This window comes from Rhipicephalus sanguineus, chromosome 5, assembly GCF_013339695.2.
Source record: "Rhipicephalus sanguineus isolate Rsan-2018 chromosome 5, BIME_Rsan_1.4, whole genome shotgun sequence".
Lineage (NCBI taxonomy): Eukaryota > Metazoa > Arthropoda > Arachnida > Ixodida > Ixodidae > Rhipicephalus > Rhipicephalus sanguineus.
In genome coordinates this window covers 57,276,085-57,294,837 of record NC_051180.1, presented here as the reverse complement: position 1 = coordinate 57,294,837, position 18,753 = coordinate 57,276,085, and the positions used below count along the sequence as shown (strand labels likewise).

The 18,753-nt window shown below is 46.8% G+C and overlaps 1 protein-coding gene across 1 annotated transcript in view; it reads left to right on the top strand.

The window, feature by feature from the left end:
• LOC119394668 (cytochrome P450 3A41) overlaps window positions 1-17,390 on the top strand; it is a 64,255-nt gene extending 46,865 nt beyond the window's left edge. The window contains 8 exon segments of the mRNA XM_049415942.1: window positions 4,220-4,368; window positions 4,818-4,933; window positions 6,277-6,379; window positions 6,879-7,087; window positions 10,226-10,317; window positions 12,888-13,031; window positions 13,640-13,802; window positions 16,806-17,390. Of these exon segments, the coding sequence (XP_049271899.1) occupies window positions 4,220-4,368; window positions 4,818-4,933; window positions 6,277-6,379; window positions 6,879-7,087; window positions 10,226-10,317; window positions 12,888-13,031; window positions 13,640-13,802; window positions 16,806-16,895 (1,066 nt within the window). The 3' untranslated portion in view covers window positions 16,896-17,390.
• Window positions 17,391-18,753: the final 1,363 nt, after the last annotated feature.

Here is an 18,753-nt window from a genome sequence, read left to right as displayed (position 1 = left end):
ACGGGTCAGAATTCACGGAAGTGAACAAAGTAGTGGCTACGTTTGTTCATCCTGTATGACGTCTCATGTTGGATAGCAATGCAGTTTCGTTCGAAAGTCAATGCATCGACAGCTCCACTTTGCATGCACATTTCGCGCTTCTAGGTATAGGCATACTGAATACTTTCACATTCTTCACTTCAATACAGTGCCTTCGAGCGAGGGAAACCGTGCCTCTTTGTCGCAGAGCCTGATCTCGTAAAGCAAATTTTGGTCAAGGACTTTCAGCACTTGCCAAACAGAGTGGTATGACGAATTCAGTATTCTTCTTTCGTCTTTTTATGTTTTCTTATAACTAGCAAACGTTTAATAATTTACATGCTCTGGCCACTCGGAGAATGTGCCAGTCTGCATGGCAACGAACTATAAGATTAGAATGTCAATGAGCCGTAATCACCAAATGTTTTAAATGCGAAGCATTTCTTAGCGAACCTTTGGCACTTTGAGCGTTTCTACCTACGTATCTATCTATCTATCTATCCTATCTATCTAGCCGCCTACGTCTGGGCGCTCTCACGACCGCCTCCTTAACCTAGTGTAGACCAAAAGTGACATGGGAGGGTAAGAGGATTTGACGAATATGATTGTCGGGTCATGACATGAATAATGTGAAAATCCTGTCGCGTACGTCGTCAAACGCTTTCCACTAGACTCATGTGGCACATACCCGTTTGCCACGGGCCGCGGTGTACGAGTATGCGCTACAGGTGATTGACCATTTATATCTACCCAGGAATCGGCGAGAACAGACATTGGTAACTTAAATGCGAGAGCGTTAAGAAAAGCCAATAGCGGCAGCGTTGACTTGACGAATGGAAAGGATGAAAATTAGGATCCCAGCAGGAATCGAACCCAAGCATTCTGCGTGGCAATCAGGTATTCTACCACTGTGCCACGCCAGGTCTGGTTTGAAACTGGTTTGGAAAAACAGCCTACGCAGGCGTAATATCGATGCAACGTCAATCGTTGTTGTGGTGCTTGCTATCTAATTTTACAAGAAAGCAATATGAGCACTACATGATACTCCTACGATACAGGCGTCATATCAGATTAGCGTCTATGGTTCCAATGTTGGCTCCGCTTTTATAGCAGTCTAATAAACATTACATATGTATTCCCATGATTCAGCAAGCTATATTGAAGCACTGCGCGACCCCTGAGGGATACATTAACGAAAGTTACATATGATATCCACGTCACCGCACCGTAAAGTGCACTTCGTCCGCCAGAATGACGGAGTGTCCTCTACATTTCTTACGAGGCTGGGCGATGGTCTCATGCTGACCGAGGATGATACCAGATTAATTGTTGACAGCCGCTTTGTAGACCAGGCACCGTAGGCCACGATACGCCCAGGTTGTCTATGAATACGACAAGCGCCATCCACTGATGTTGGTCTACGTAGCCCTATCCAGGCCTACCAGCCTCGACGGCCTATACCTCACCAACGCGAAGGGTAGCTTCAGGTTCCGACATGTCGCCGGCTCTATCGACTCACACTTTGTCGACGAAATGACCGAGGCATCCACGAATTCCAACAGCTTTACTATACCACATACTTCACTACACATGGACCCCTCGTCACCGCGATCACGACCGGATCATATAACAAGTCATGACCAGCTGCTGCTGCTCACTGATCACGGTGATGATGACCTTGTTCAAGAACTGTCAAGAACTTCTTCCACACATGTACACGGGTTCGTGAAACGTGCGTGCGTTCTCCATCATAAGGGACACAAGTTTAAGCACTACATATCAGATTACCGCTTCTGGTGTTGGTAATACCCACGTCGCCGTTGGCAGCGTTACCCAACCGTAAACAACCGGTTATATAACACATATGCGGCTCTTCAACATATATCTGTGCGTATAAAATTTATACAAATATTTAGCGTCATCTTGTGACGTGTGGCTCAGCAAAAAAAAAATTACGCAACAGTCACCTTCCCGCCGCATGCTTCGCCATAACATCGACTCCCACGGTACGTGGGATCTGCCGATTATTTTTCTTATTCATTATGGTAATTGCCGGTAAGTTCGGATGTTTCAGACAACTTTCATGCATTGCTTAATTACACCGTATTTCATGACACGCAATGTGTGCTAGCCTGCGTTCGCGTTTGGTTGTTAAATGTGGAGTTCAAGAGGTACGAAATTTTTTCGACCACAAGCAGCTCGCCAAACTTTGTAGTTGAAATATTAGTTCATCCCCAAACGGACAAAGTTGTATGTCTCCAGTTTTTTACATACAAAAGCGAAACCGCTATAGTAACTAGTGCTGCGCGCCCTTTTATTACAGCTGCAAAAAACATCGATTCCCCTATTGGACAATATGATTGTCAGAGCCGCCGTGGAGCGCTGGCGACCAATCCGCACCACGGTCAGCCCGGCGTTCTCTACTGGAAAGCTGCGTAAGGTACGTACGAAGATGCAGCGGGTGCAACCTAGCGTTTCTCATCAGCCTTGGAAATGTGCGAAATTGTTATTACAAAAGCATCTAATTAAGAAGTTTGAAATCTTGTGCTGTTTAAGTACCAGTCTGCTTGTCATCCGAGTTATACTTGGCACGTTAGTATGCTTCAATTTTTTTGGTGCGGTAAGAAAGTGGCGGCTGTCGAGTAGTAATTATCATAGAGTTTCCTACAATACTTACTAGAGGGAACTCTGGCGCTAGTGTCTATGGGAGCTGCAATGGATCGCGCTTCAGCCAGCATGGGAATCATGGGTAGTACACGGATTTGTCTAAACTTCGTTCTTTCGGCTCCGTTTGGCTCCGCGTCGCCTGCATCCGCTTTGTCGCAAAACGAAGTTCAGCAAAAATCAGCAGTTTCACTTCACCACTTTAACTTCTTTAGGCTCACTGATTCAAATCTGGTCACGAAGATCACAACGATCCATTCTTTTATCCGAAAGAAAACCAAAACATAGCAATAAACAAAGCCACAAGTGCGTTCGAAGCCCAAAAGCACGAAGACTAGGCAAATCCGTGTACTACCCATCATTCCCATGGTGGCTGAACGATCGCAGCGCCAGAGTTCCCTCTAGGTCATTTTAGGAAACTCTATGGTAATTATGGATACCACAACCTCACACATTTTCTCAAGAGGTACACACAGTTGTACAGTGAGTTATATGGTCGTCTGAGCAAGTTGTGGCGACTTGCTGCAACACACTGGTTTTAAATCATGCTCTGTTTATTAAAGAGACGCAATAACGCATTAATAATAAACCTGTTAACAAATGTACTGTTATGTGTGTGTGACTGCAATTTGCTTCAGTTATGTTTGCTTCTATTATTAGTTTGCGCGCGTACAAGTTTTTTTCTTAGTTTAGTGAAAGAGCAACGACACCGCAACCTAACAGTATATTGTTAGGGCTTCCTAGAGAAAGTAGTGGGACCCTGGGAATATCGTCATGCTATTAAGCTATCACAAATAAAGCATGCTGAGAGATTATCGAATAATCAGAGGAATCTTAAACATCTAGAGCATGTAATGAAGGAACGCATGGACATTATTGATGCCGAAGCTACGTGCGAAAGAGAAAAAGAATGGTACCGGTGTTGCATGTTACAATAAACTGGCTGTCGAGTTTGCAAGCCTTGCAGAGCCTTTCCTGGTGCAACAAATAAACGCGCCTAAACGTGCTTCCTTAGGCATCACATAGGGTTCACATTACAAAACTTCGTATTCTGGCTCTACCACTGCATCGTTGTCCCGTTAGCGCTTTGCATCGATCTAACAATGCACAACTTTCGCATTTCCTTCATATTCAAACATACCACCACCTTATAAAACAGCAAGTCTCAGGTTTCCATTACAACAAATACTTTATTTTTTTAACCGTATCTTTGCACGCCTTACATTAATCGTTTATGCGCGAGAAATCCTGTGGATACTTGCAGATGAATGCTATGATTCAGAAATGCGCATTGATTATGTCAAGTCACCTCAAGGAAGCTGCGGAAGGAAATAAAGACATCGATTTAAGAAGGTTAGTAAATGTTCGCACATTATATCATAAATCATGCTCGCTGAGCGGGTCTGGTGCTCAGTGCGAGGCAGCGGGTTTGATTTTTTTCCACGCCACCTGCATCACTAGTCTCTGTATCACGAAATTACATTATGGAGAAAGTAAAAACAGTTTGAAATAGCAACGCATTGTTTTTTTATTTCAGGCTCTCTGGTCACTATGCGCTCGATGTGATAGCAAGGTGCGCTTTCGGCACAATACTTAACTCCCACGCAGACTCATCAAATGTGTTTGTGGCGAATGTAAGCAAGTTATTTTCTGAAAGGAGAATGTCTTGGAGGGTCGTTGTTGCAAGTAAGCATTGATTCTACTGCTCAGATGGCCGAGTGCGCGCGCACTCGGCCATCTCGGCCACACACACACACACACACACACACACACACACACACACACACACACACACACACACACACACACACACACACACACACACACACACACACACACACACACACACACACACACACACACACACACGCTCACCTCATCCCATTTAGTAGCAATACTTTCAATGTTTAGTATATAGATTGTTATTAGACGCGTTTGGCTTTACTAACTTTATTGAATGCTTAACGCATTCGCTGTCAGGAATCTAACACTATCAACGCAAACGGTACCAAAGACGGAAAATGACAAATACACAACACAAACATCTACAATTGGACGTTTGCATCGTTTTTTATTTTTTTTCGGGCCTTCTTCCTCTGCGTTGTATTTAAGTTAATCTCGTTCATCATTTTCAGCCCTTTTTCCTGGACTCGTGAAGTGCTTCCGATTAAAAACACAAAACTCTGCTAACTACGAGTTCTTCATTAATATTTGCGAGCGCATCATGAACGAGAGACGCCAAGCTGGCCAGGTACGCATCCGGTGTCCGTTTGACCATGCCATTTATGTGCACACCAATGTTTTTGTTCGCCCCCTTAGGGCTCAAGAAGAGTACACGAAATTTGAACCAGTGGTAGACAAATAGCCAATATTAGCAAATTCTTAGCTGCATTCAGCCGATATTCGCCCGCACTTGCCAATATTTGCCATTGTCAGCCCAATGTTAGCAAGAAATAGGCGGCACTATCCAGGTAGGCAAGTATACTCGCGGACAACTATTATTGGCAATGATGGGAAAGCTATGGGTGTAGAGCTTTTGCACATGTACTCCTACGTGAAGTAGTCTGGTTTGGCGCGCGTCTGGTGCCGCTGTGTATAGTGACGGCTGCGCGTAATTAGCATTCCATTTCGACGCAGACGCCGCTTAGCGATTGAGGTACGGGCAGTACGGGCAGGAGGCGCGACTTTATCACGCGTCCATAATCGCAGTGACAACGCATAAATATAACAAATACAAATATCCCACTGGTGTGAGCTGCGTCTTGTCTCAAAGAGCTACATAAAAAAAGGCGTATTTTTTACATCTAACGTAGAAAATATGGAGAAAATTGTGGGATTAGATTCATTAGTTGTAGGATACGCGCGATTTGGCTCTGTAGACTTCGCTCCATTGCCAAAAAAAGTTGTCAGCGAGTATCAAAAAAAAAAAACTATTTTCTCAATATTCTTCAGTAGTGATTAGGCGTGGTTTCTTCAGGCGAGACAGATGACCATCTTGGTGGTATTGAAGTAAATACGGTATTTCAAATGACCTGACTTAGGCGCTCCGTTAGGCATCCCAACCTTCGGTATCGACCCATATTTTCTGTTAGAACTGGTAGCCTTTTACAAAATGCGGCTGGAAGAGGCTGAGAAAGACATTGTGCTAAAAAATCACACAAATGGCATAAATTGGCCAGTATAATCGAGACATAATATAGATCACAATATTAAATAATGTTGACCAAATGGCATAGTTAATGAAAGTACATCCTATTTACTTTATTGTACGCTATTCTAGCTTTATGTTTTCCAATAATCCTTAGTTGTGAGTTTCCGCCTGTCCCGTCTACTTGTTTTCGTCCTTGTCGAAAACATCGGGAAGCGCGCACATCTCCAAGCTTGTAGTAGCTATCCGGAGGTACAACAATGCAATAAAATCATACGTGTCTTTCCATCCCTCTATTAACTAGTTCTCTTTGGTGAAAGTTGCTCCCAATTATTAATATATAATATGCTTTAATAACCTTCAACAAGGTCATTATGCTATGTCTTTATTTAATTAAAATTATTGTACAACGAATGCTACAACGACAGCGCGCCTTCTCTTTTTAGCGTCAGGAGGATTTCTTGCAGCTCATGATGGACGCCCAAGAAGGTGGCCTAGCTTTCAGCGAGGATAGCACGGACGAGCCAGCGAACAAGATCTTTGATGTTGGCTTGGATACTAATCCAGCTTCGGCAAACAATAATAAACGTGAGTGCTCAACTGATTTTAAGCGTCTTCCATGTAAGACAGAAGTCCAGGGGAACGGGAAGGCTTGATGCGATGAAAAATTAATTGAATAGCTAATGTCGCTGGACCAATATTTCAACAGGTGAACTTGTTTTCTCCTCTCCTCTCTCGCGTTTGAGGGAGATTGAGGGGAACGTGCATAAACAAGCTGCGAAGAAATTCAGTCTCTGCCCTCACAAAGGTCATTTGACGAAGTGAGGGCAGCAACCTTTTATTACATGCGAATCATCTTATGGCGGAGTTCAATCCGGTGGTGGTGTGCGGCGTGACCACCCTTACTGCGCATGCGCAAACCCTCTCCACACACCTCCTCTCCACTCCCCCTCTGAAACACGGGCTCGACATGCCGAAACGCTGCTTCGCATCGCCTCATGGTCCCCTATAGCGGGAGATGATGCAATTTTTTATTTTTGCATTTACCACGCTGAGGTGGTTCTTTAAACATGTGTTTTTGTTTCCTCCCACAAAGGTCTGAATGAAATCGAGGCAATGGCGCAGTGCGTAATCTTCTTCCTGTCTGGTCAAGAAGCTGTGTCGACTACGATAACCTTCGCCGCGTACCAGCTGGCGCTTAATCCCGTCATCCAAGAAAATCTCCGAAAGGAAATGGACGAGTGTATTGCAGCGAATGCAAGTACATTTCTTATTGCAGTTCATAATATTTGAACATGCACGTGGTTTAGTATTTAGAACCAGACGAACAAATTGCAAATTGTGGCAAGAAGTTACACAAGTTTAATGCGGAATGTAAGCTGTCCCGCTGAGAGGGTTGTCTTATGCGAGCTAAGAGGCTAAAGATAATGCTCGCAGGAATAGGAAAACTTCTTATTCCTCTGGCAGAAATGAGTTCAAATGTCGGACTTTGTACACTGTGCCTTTTGTACGTTATTTAGCGTTCATTGAAATCTTGTGAAACGCAGCACTCCATCAAGTCTGATCAAAGAGGCTGAAGTGTTTCTTTGACCGAAGGGTTTACCCTGGAAAACATCAAGCTCAATTCACGACGACTACTGCTACTGAATGTATACCGTCGACAATGGTAAGCCAAGTACGGCTTTTCACACCGACGTCGCTCCCGTCGGTCGGGATTTTTTGTGCTCACTCAAAAGTGTGGGCCGATCCCGAAAGCAGTGCGAAGGAGGAGGAAGACCATAGTGGACTGCTTCCGAAAACAGCATCATATGGCGTCATCAGGTGAAATCAGCAATTGAAGTTTAAAAAATGGTGAAGCTTGCACAAAGCCTTGCAACAGCAATTCTGAAGACTGATATGGTTGCTTCTAGGGGTTGTTTCTAGGCCTTAGCTAGGTGATGAGGGTTGTTTCTAGGTTGCTTCCAGGTCGTTGCTAGGCTTTACCTTGGTGATGCTAGGTTGTTTCTACGTTGATTCGCAGCGCATAGAGGTTCGAGCTAAACCACACACAGTCACAGACGCGACACGGATGCCCAAACTCCAGAGACAGAAACTCGCGCTGAAACCAAGCGTTCGCACCTCTCATAGATATACGGACAGGTCGTCGTTGGCATAGGCCTTCCATCGCTTCGGGGTACTCTCGCAGCCGCCGTTGCCTTTTGGTTTCCATAGTGTTGGGCTAATTGTTGCCGCCTTCCTTCTTAGTGTACCAGTGGTGAGTAGTATGGTTTACTCACTTTCTGTGGCACACACCCGTTTATGATGATGACAGTTTTCTGAGGGGCCGCACATATTTCTGCGGCACATACCCCTTTGTTGGGCTAGCTGTTCATTTTTAGTGGAGCAGTGGTGTGCAGTGTGACTTACCCAATTTCTGTGGCACATACCAGTTTATTTTTAAGATAGGGTCGGACACATTACGGCTAGCTCAATCAGCTTCGCTGTTAAAAATGCGCGGTAACAATAATAAGCAACGTTAACAATATTAAATAATAACTAACAATAATAGCTTACACCCTTTCTCCACTCCGGCGGAATGCTTGAAGCTTTGTACACCTAAGCCGGTATTGTACTACATCCAAGGTCGGTCCACATTTGATGAGAACACACAGTGAGTGGTTTAAAGAAAATAATAATTACTGGTTCTTATAATTGGTGATCTTAATGTATACATCGCACAAGCAGACAAACGCAGGCAAACGTGTTGTAACGACCCACAGCAATGAACCACGTGGTACAGATCGCAACAAGTTTGGCAGGCGTTATACTCTTCTTGTAACTCAAGAAGACGAAATCCTTGTCGCACATACATATGTAAGACAAGATGAGCTGCAATGAGCAGTATACTCGTTTGGAATTAAACTGAACACCTTGAACGCCTGATGTGAGCCTCTTTTAGCGTTAAGCATGTATTTACGTTTTCGGCTTACGTTCCGCTCCTCGCTTCCGCAGTTCGGTATCCCCTTGTCTTTGGCATCGTGCTCGTACAAACGCAGAAGCAGGAGCAGCTACACGCGTTTATTCTGTAGTGCCATACATGCACGGCCATTCCTGCTTTCCGCAAGCGCATGTACGCCCCATCGCTCGCCTCCACGCCGCCGAGTAGCACCGCCAGCAACAGCTGACGCTGCAGCAACGACGCTTACTTTGACGTGAATGCGCAGTACGAGCGCGTACACTTTTATGTGCAAGTACAACTGTAAATCCGCAGATTGAAGCTGAGAGGAGGGGTCGGCTGTGCGTGCATGCGTATTTTAGGGGCGTAGCTCCTCTTAGTCTAACCTTGTCACGTCTCCGTTGTCCGGCGTAAACGGATCTGCCATATGATGCAATAGATGGCGCTGTCTCATAAAAGTACATACAAACGGCAGTTCAGGGACGATATTCTAGATGGCGCTGTACACAATCTGTGTCGTCATCACCATTTCTCGTCTCATTTTCTAGATGGCGTTGGTCCAATAGTATTGTGTGCAATATGGCGCTTGTGTGAATCGACACTAGATGGCGCTGGAAGTGCCGCTGCTCTCCGATTGGCTGCTGCGCGGGCTGCGCGGGGATGCGCGGGGAGCGAGCGCCTCTCTCATTCTCCTGGATCGTCGCCGTACGTGTCGGATCGTTGGCGGAGCATGGACGATGCGCAGCGGCGGGCGCTCGCTTGGCGGCAGGCAGGCGGATCCCGTGACGGTGCGCGCCAAGGACGCCGCTGCGAAACGGGCTCAACGAGAAGCGAATCCCGAGACCATGATTGCTCCAGGAGCTTCGCCCAAGCTCTTCATCATTCACCCGTGGATATGCTGTAATTTTTTTCACTCACTTAGAGCTGTTCCCGCAAGTAACGTCGGAGTGGTTGTTTCGTCACGGCGCGTATCGCGCCATGATCATCGGCTCTCCAACATAGACTGGGTCCTCCAACATAGATTGGGTCCTCCAACATAGACTTCGCTTAGTAAATGCCTTGCATCAGCAGTGTGATGTTTGTTGTCGAACATGAGTGCGGTGGTGGTGCGTGCCCGGCACCTTTGAGGTAAATACACTTTGACAAGGTGTAACTGAGGTGGAATTTTTATGATGGTCTGTTCAGTGTCACAATAAAAACTGTTACATTTAGCGCTTCATCAAGTAAGATCAACGTGGTGCAAGCAGTTCTTCGATCGAAGTTTCAGATTGACAAACATTAAGCTAAAATTGTGACAACTACTCTTTGTGCACGTATAGATGACAATAGTACGCAAAGTTCGGCCTGTGTTATGAATCAGCCGCAGTCTAGGGCGGTGTTGATGTGGCCGTTGTGTAGTCGTCTGAGAGGTCCGTATTTGTAAACTTAACTTCATATATTGCTGTACTCTTTCCGTGCAGGGCCCGGAGCCGAGCTTGGAGGTCACATCGAAGTTGAAATACCTGCATTGTGTTGTCTCAGAAACACTACGAATACTTCCCTCCGCATCGAGGTGAGCTTGTGAAAGAACGACGAAAGCAGAACGAGGCGAAAGAGCTTCGGTTACTTTTAACAGAAACATAGAGACTTCAGCAACTTGATGATTTCGAAAATGTCTGCCATTTTTATAATTAGAAGCGACTGTGACGCGCCTAGATCCCGGCAATTATAAATGCTGACATGTAGAAAAGTATTGCGAAATACGTCGCGTGTAAATGTTACAGCGTGACTGCGCAAGACTAAAGAACTTGATGCCTGTCGGCTAATGTTCGCACACAGAGGTGGGCGCTTTCAGACAACGCGCAGGACAGAGCAAACCGGCTCGAATGCGTATACCTAGAACGGCGCAGACGGCGAAAATTCTAAGAAAAATGCGGCTAATCCCTCCGTCATAGAAATCCGTATAACAGGAAACTGAAACGTGTCATCAGAGAAGTAGTGCTTATTGTGTATTGAAATATGAGAGCTTGTGCAATGACTATTGGTGTTTGGCAGCTATACACCGTTTGACGTGGACGCACCCACATTGACGCTAGTGGCACATCTCCATCGCGACGACTAATGCCCATGATCATGATTTAACCGTTGTGGTAGCTGTTAACATATACCTGGTCACTGCATATTGTGAATCCCTCTCAAGAATGGTGTAGAGACGGAGAAGATACCGACACCCGTGTTGCCCTGGTTGAACACTTCTTCTTTTTTATTCCGTGCTCACGAGCAGCCCCGCCTTACGCCTCCTTCTTCGCGCGTCTTGTGCGCTGCATGGCGTTTCCCGCCAACTTTTTGCCGCGGTAAACCCAACAGACGGCATTAACAAGCACATAATAAATACTGGTACGCGATATGCACTTCTTCAAAGCGTCGTCAATTAAGTAGAGAAACGGCACGGTGTGCGCTTCTGAGTAATAGGGTAACATACGCCTCTGCTCATACATACACTACCACACTGAGTTTCAGCAACAGGGGTGACTGAGGTTCGTAGCTTGAGCCGCAAATGCGCGTAGGTGTTCCGCGTCCGGCTGGCCTCTGTCTTGCTCCACCAAAGGCGCAACGTTCACTCGTCGACACCGTTGCCTTTCTGCAGATGTTATCGTAGCAGTTTCATCAGTCGGTGCCATAAAACTCGAAGCAGTCGGAGGGGAAGAAACACCGGTGGTGCATGTGGAAGCTGCACTATTTCGACAAGGAGCCGTCACACGCGATAACACGCTAAAGGCAAAGAACGTAACTACGTCTAGGGCGTCTCCTCGATGCCAGCATGGCCAGTGTTCTTTGCTGGTATAGTGATGCTTTAACCATGGCCTCCGAGATTGCGCGCAATCTCGGAGGCCATGCTTTAGCTGCGTCGTCGCCGAATCGTTCGCCATCGGCGCTAGTAAGTGTCATAACGCATTACTTCACTTCGCTCACAGATGGCGGCACCGCCCGCCCCACCTAGCCCCGGCAACAGAGAGCACCGCGCGAGAGTGAATCTGTGAGATATATAGGGCGCGTTTGTGTAGTGTCGTGTATGTGCCTCGTTGGCTGAGTCGGTAAGACGCCGGGCGCTTATCGTCGCGGAACGAGAGGTCGTACGGTCGATTCTCGGCGGCGGAGCTTTTTTCTTATACAGTTTTTTTCTTTCTCATTCGTTAGCGTTCATTTTATCACACGTCATATCCGTGACGAAAATGCGTCACTAGAGTCTTGGTGGACCCCGGCATAAAACACTTTCGTGTTAAAAATTTGACACAGCATAATCGGCCACTGCAGCGCTAGAAAACAGACACACCACACGAATGATACAGTACTCCATGCGGTCTATGCATCCGTGAGCGTAGATAACATGCCTTATCAACCAACCAAATGTGCAAATTCCACCTTAGGCAACTTCCCAGCTGTGTTCTTACAGCTATTGCATCCACACACTCAATATTTTGTCGAAGGAAACTTTTTTTTTTCGCCGTGTACACACGCTCGTGTTGCTGGAAATGATCGTAAACCGGGCGCGGCAGTGAGGAAGGAACGAGGACTTTTCGTCGTGAGTCCCCACCAGTTGCTGCAGTGGCGCTGCGTGTCCGATTCTAAACAGCAGCGCACGGGCAAGGAATCGCGTTAACATCCGTAATATAGCAATGCAGAAGAGTTCAATAGTAACCAGGCGTCACACAATGCGAATTGCGCAACAAGTGTGTAGTTTGAATCTTCCCGCCCACTACAACGTGCTCAACCGTAATTCTTCATCGTCATCAGCAACATGCAGCATTAACAAAGTACACATAATGCCTTCCAGATGTGTAAGTGGGTACCTCACTTATCCGGAGAAAGACGAATGTCATAGTGGCTGCTTCCCTACTTCACTAAAATTGTGATTTGGGGCATAGTGAATACGTCGCATGTGTACTTTTATTAGTTTCTCCAAGAGAGTTTGGAACGGGCTATAGAAAGGCTGTTCTTCCAGCTTTCGCTGTGACTGTGCTGCGCGCTCCGAGCAGGCCTGGCGTTTTTTTTATACTATTACGAGAGCATGCGATTGAAGGCAGCAGTATTCAGCAGTGACCTAATCAGAGTAAGATACTTGTTGCTTTTCGTTTTTTTAAGACTTGAGCGGTGCGGCTACAATGACTACATTCTTGGCAACACTGGTATCAAGCTTCCAAAAGGGTGCACCGTTTTTATCCCCGTTTATGCTATGCATCACGACCCGGAGTTCTTCCCCGATCCTGAGAGTTTCAAACCTGAACGGCAAGTACACTGAGAACACGACTTTACAAGGGAATGTGCAGTTTAGGTTCGCTTAAGAATTTTATCTTTGCATGATGTACACGATTGGGACATAATAATATTATTTATCGCTTTATTACTGAGACAATGATTCTTTATCGTTGAGACAGTGTCAGATTATCACTAAAACACGTGTGCGAAAGCGCGCGTGCTTGTGTCTCCTTTCATAGACATGTAAATACACACACTTTCGTGCAAGTGCCAACGAGCACCTTTTTTCACTCATCTCTCTGCAACGACGCACATATACATGTTGATATTGACAAAACGATCCATACAAGCTAAGGTTATCTCAAGGAAACTTCCTATCAAGCAGACCGTCTGTAAATAATTTTAGTACGTGTCATTTCGTTCAAGAATGGTCACCAGTGGCAGGGTAAGAGTTTATAAAGAACCAGCCTCTGCAGCATATTGGACACTACACATCTAGGCTGCTGGCGACGCTAATAGTTCACAAATAGGAGCGCTGCACAACAGCACATACAATCTTACGGGGTCAAAAGTCATCACTATCATAGTTTTCCTATGTATTCTGTAGACAGTGATGCTAGTCTCTCTTCATTCAACAGATTCAGCGAGGAGAATGTGGGATCCATTCGTTCGTACACATATCTTCCTTTCGGCGCTGGTCCGCGGAACTGCATTGGAAGCCGCTTCGTTCTCCAAACGATCAAGCTGTGCCTGTTTCATTCGTTGCATAGTGTTCAGTTCACTCGCACTGACAAGACCAGGGTATATAATATTGTCACGTGCTACAGAAGGACTTGAACTAGGAAATACTGCACCGGCAGAGAGACGCACACAAGACTGGGAAGATGCCTGCCAACACAACAACAACAACAACAACTCAGAGCGAGAGCGCGCTCTGTCCCAGAACGTCTTCTTCCATTCTTGTGGATTGTTGGCTCGCGCTCGCCGTACCTGTCATGCTGGGCAGGTGGCATTACTCCCCCTCTTAAAAAAAAAGAAACAGGCATCCTTTGCGCGGATGGTGTTAGACCTGATCCTGACAAGAGCACCGCCGTAGCCTCGTTTCCTGTTCCCCGTGACAAGAAAGCAGTACGTCGCTTTCTGGGACTTTGTGCGTACTGCGTACTATCGCCGTTTCATCGTCAACTTTTCCAGGATTGCGGAACCGCTAACTCGACTGACTCGTGAAGACGTACCGTTCGTCTGGAATGAAGAGCAGGATGCGGCTTTCACTGAGCTACGGGATCGTTTACAGACACCACCAGTTTCTCGCTCATTTTGATCAGGATGCCGATACTGAGATTCATACTGACGCCAGCAAGGTGGGTCTTGGTGCTGTCCTCGTCCAACAACAAGAGGGCGTGGAGCGAGTGATAGCTTACGCCAGCCGCATTCTCTCCCGCGCCGAGGTAAACTACTCCACGTCACAGAAAGAGTGCCTCGCGGTTGTATGGGCCACGATGAAATTTCGGCCTTACCTTTACGGACGCCACTTCAAGGTAGTGACCGACCATCACTCGTTGTGCTGGTTAGCCAACCTACGTGACCCGTGCGGACGACTGGCACGACGGAGTCTTCGTCTGCAGGAATTCGATTTCACTATCGTTTACAAATCAGGCCGCAAGAACGAAGACGCCGATTCATTGTCCCGTGCACCTGTCGAAGCTTGTGACCGCGACGTCGAAGATGACAGCGGCTTCCTTGGGGCCCTTACTACAACGGATCTGATTACACGACAGCGCGAGGACGCCGAAATCCGCGCAATCATCGAAAACCTCGAAGGGCGCAACTCTCCCAAACCTCGACGTCTTTCTCGAAGTCTGTCGTCGTTCTGCCTGCGAGGTGGTGTTCTGTATAAGAAAAACACGAACGGCAACGAGAAGACCTAGCTTCTAGTTGTACCCACTGACATGCGTGACGACATACTTCTTGCCTGCTACGACGAGCCCACATCTGGTCACTTGGGTTCCTTTCGAACTCTCGCCAGAGTTCGACAAGCGTACTACTGGCCCAAGCTTTCCGCATCTGTTAAGCGGTACGTAAAAAGCTGCCGCGAATGTCAACGCGGCAGCTGTCATGCTGCCTGTCATGCTGGGCAGGTGGCAATATTGTCCTTTGGTCTCGCTGGCACGCATGTAGCTGTCTACAAAAATAGCTGTGTATTATGCTACTCTGATCCCTTTGAAGTACGCAACTTTTACTGATAAATGCAAGCGAGTGCCCTGGAAAGGAACACCGTTTTTTTTTTTTAATTTCAACGCGTACATGCCCTGAGGAAATATTAAATAGCTTTCCATTAGCAGCTTGAGCACCGAGCGACGCTCATGTTTCTCTTCCAAGCGCTTCCGGTCGAGCATACTTTCGATTTTACGAATATTCAAAAGAAAGCCTTCTAAAAACAAAAATGGTATGAAATCGATCTTAAGGGCTGCAGCAGAGGACACCCTCCACGACAGCAGAACTTCCTGGCATCAAAGAAGCTGTTTTATGATGCCAGCATCTAGCGACATTATGTTTTTCTAGAAGCATAATGGAATTCGACGCCATGCTAGCCGGAATATGAGCGTTGGTTCGAATGACACGAAATCAGGATAAAAAATGATATCTGATATAAAAAAAAGAGGCAATGGTTCAAGTTAAGAGAGAGAGAGAGAGAAAGCTCTTTAATGAAAAACAGAGAATTCTGGCGGCGTATATAAAGGCGCCTACATGCTACTCTGCATAGGGGAGGGGATTGAGGACAGAAAGGCCCTAAGAGGAGGAGGAGGGCAGGAAAGGAGAAAAAAAAGATAATATTATCGTGGTATGTACATGTCACAACGTAATGATGCTAATGTAAGTTAAATTACAGTTAAGAGTTATATAGTAGTAAACAACTTTATTAGGAAAGCCGTCGGTTTCCTAAGCGGAGATGGCTGTCAGGTCGTGCCTGGTTGCCACCTCGTCAGCGCGTTTGATGGCCCGGAGCTGGGCGTCCAGGCTTGTGGCCGTGAGGGTTCTCTCCCAGGCCTCACCTGACGGTGACTGTCCTAGGAGGTCTGGTGGGGGAGGGTCCTTGCTGCATCCCCAGATGATGTGGTCCAGAGTCGCGGTCTGTGTCTTGCAAAGGGTGCACGTAGATGTGAAGGGGGCTGGGTAGATGTGTCGGTAGATGTGGGGGGAAGGGAACGAATGGGTTTGTAGCCGGCGCCAAGTGATTTGTTGAGCTTTGTTTAGTTGCGGCTACGGGGGTGGTTTGGTAAGAGTTATATAGGATACATATTATATCGGAGCACATACTTACTTAAGCGCGAATTAATTGTCAGGTAAAATAATGATTGGATCGTTAAAACGGAGCATATCTCAACCACGCACCTCTTTCCACGCGGCCTCTGAGATCCGCTTCGGAGGCACGACGAAGCGCGAAATCAACCCAAGTAGTACACCAGGCCGCACGAACGCCAACATACCCAGTGCCACAACCAAACGCCTAAGTCCAGGGTCAGGGTCGCCTCCAATTTTGTATTAGTTCGCCCTTTAGCCCCGAAACATGTTGCGCCTGAACGTGTAGTTCCGTTGTCTGCACAAAGTCTACGAGATACATGGGGGTTAGACCATAGATCGACTTGCATAGGTATTTCGGCCTGGTGTGGTGAAGTGCCGAATGTCGTATAAGTAGTGTCTACGAGGAGTTTATAACGTAATATTGTTAAAATGGTTAATATTTACTCTACGTGGCTTGACCATTATGGAAACACATATCTTTTATGCTTCGACATCTTGCAGGTTCCCTTGAGCATCAAGAGAGGGTTTGGTGGCTTGTGTACAGAACGCGTCACTCTTGGAATACGAAGAAGGCGAGATCATCGCCTCTGACGCGCGGGCTCAGGAAAGAAAATATAAAAAACAAGACAACTGCATATTCAATGACCATCACGCATAAAAAAACCAGCTCTTCCACGAGGGCGTCTACTACAAAAGACCTTTCCGTAAATCGCAGTGTCGCGCTAGCCCCTGGTGAACGCGCAAGGCGCTGTGGGAAAAATGAGCGCGAGCACGCGGTAGAAGAGCGAGCAGCCCTCCGTACAAAGTTGTTCCGATTGTGTGCTAGCAGAATTTTGTGCGTGTACTCGTGCGTTTTGTTTAATTATTTTGCCGCGTGGTTGGCACAGGCTTCCCCTAGTGACACAATGCAGTCAAGACGACGAGGTTGGACTGACGCGATTTGTTCCAGGTTCAACACGATGAAGAAGGCAAACCTTTCGTTGCAGTATTTCCCTAAAAACGAGAAGCTGAAAGGGGAGTGGGCGAGGCGGATAAACCGGCAAGGACGAGGAGGACGGTTTACAGTTTGGCAGACCTCTGCGCACGATACTTGGTCCGGTTTCAAAATTATGTAGCCTGAAGTGGCTGGTTGGTTGCACGATGCCTGGCTTCGGGGGTAGGAACACTGGCCTTGCAAAATCACGATGGAGAATCTCTCACCTGCTTTGTCGTGGTACATCTGAAGGGCCTTTGAAAGAAAGCAGTCGTGGCACTCGCAGAGATCTCGCACCTGAAAAAATAGGAAATGTATGGTGAATAAAGTAAACGTCTGATGAGGCACACTTTGCATTTGATGTGACGTTTAGAGGGATCTTCAACCACTTTAAACGTCACAACAAGTAATCATACAGTATCGGAGAATATGGCCTCACGAATCCATTGCATTAAAAATATATCCGTCATGAACGTGCAGAGTTAAAGCGGTCTGTCAAACGCCTCAAGCGTGTTCTCTCTTCTCTAGTCCTGACGAGGGCGCTGGAAGCTAAGAGATTGAACGGGGGGAGAAGTTACATCAACGCGTGTCATGACAGAGCGCCTGTGATGAAACGCAACCGCTCGCTCCTTTTGCGATTAATGTGCGTTCGATAGCGGCAACTCTGTAATCTTAACAGCTCCATGGAGCGCGGCGCCGGCACGCGGCAGCACCCCATGGCAAGAAGCGCAGCTGATCCAAACTCCGCTCTTTATTTATGTCGGCTATTGGCCAATAGCGTGCGGTCTCTTTGACGTCAAACAGCAGGCTCCGGCAGCTCCGAGGAGAGTGAGCACAGGCTTATGTATGAAAAGAGGGCGCTTGAAGAAATGGCAACTTTTTGCTGCGCTTGTAAACTCTCCCTGGTTTGGCTGAGCTGTTCATAGTAGTCTCTGCTTTCCGCAGGATATGCTTTTTCATCAAGCACGAGAGGTGGTTCGTACCTTCTTTAAGCATAACTAAAAATGAGAATGAGAAGCGAAAGTCAGACATGACGTGCGAGCCAACAACCTTGCAAATTTACTTCATAATATCGCACAGGTATTGCGTGAGGGAGGTGGCAGCATAGGCGTATCTACCGGGGGGGGGGGGGGGCAAGGGTGGCGCTAGCCCCCCCACTGAGAAATGTTAACGGGGCGGAGCCCCCCCACTTTCGACACTGGTCATTGTCGGCTGCAGACTGGGAAACTCAAGTCAGGCAAAATTTTACTTGAACGCAGCAATAACGTAAATATGTTAAAAAATTTGTCCTCCGATTCAGCTGTGACGACTGTCCTCTGTGTGTCATGATCACGCACTGTATACGCTCTCTGCGGTGCGGGCTGCCTATTCAATGCTTTCGCGTCTTGCATTCGAGCATTGCAGATGAGGCTATCCTCAGATGGGGCTCTGTAATATTACAGCAATCTGTTACGATTTTATTTTGTTCTGCCTGGC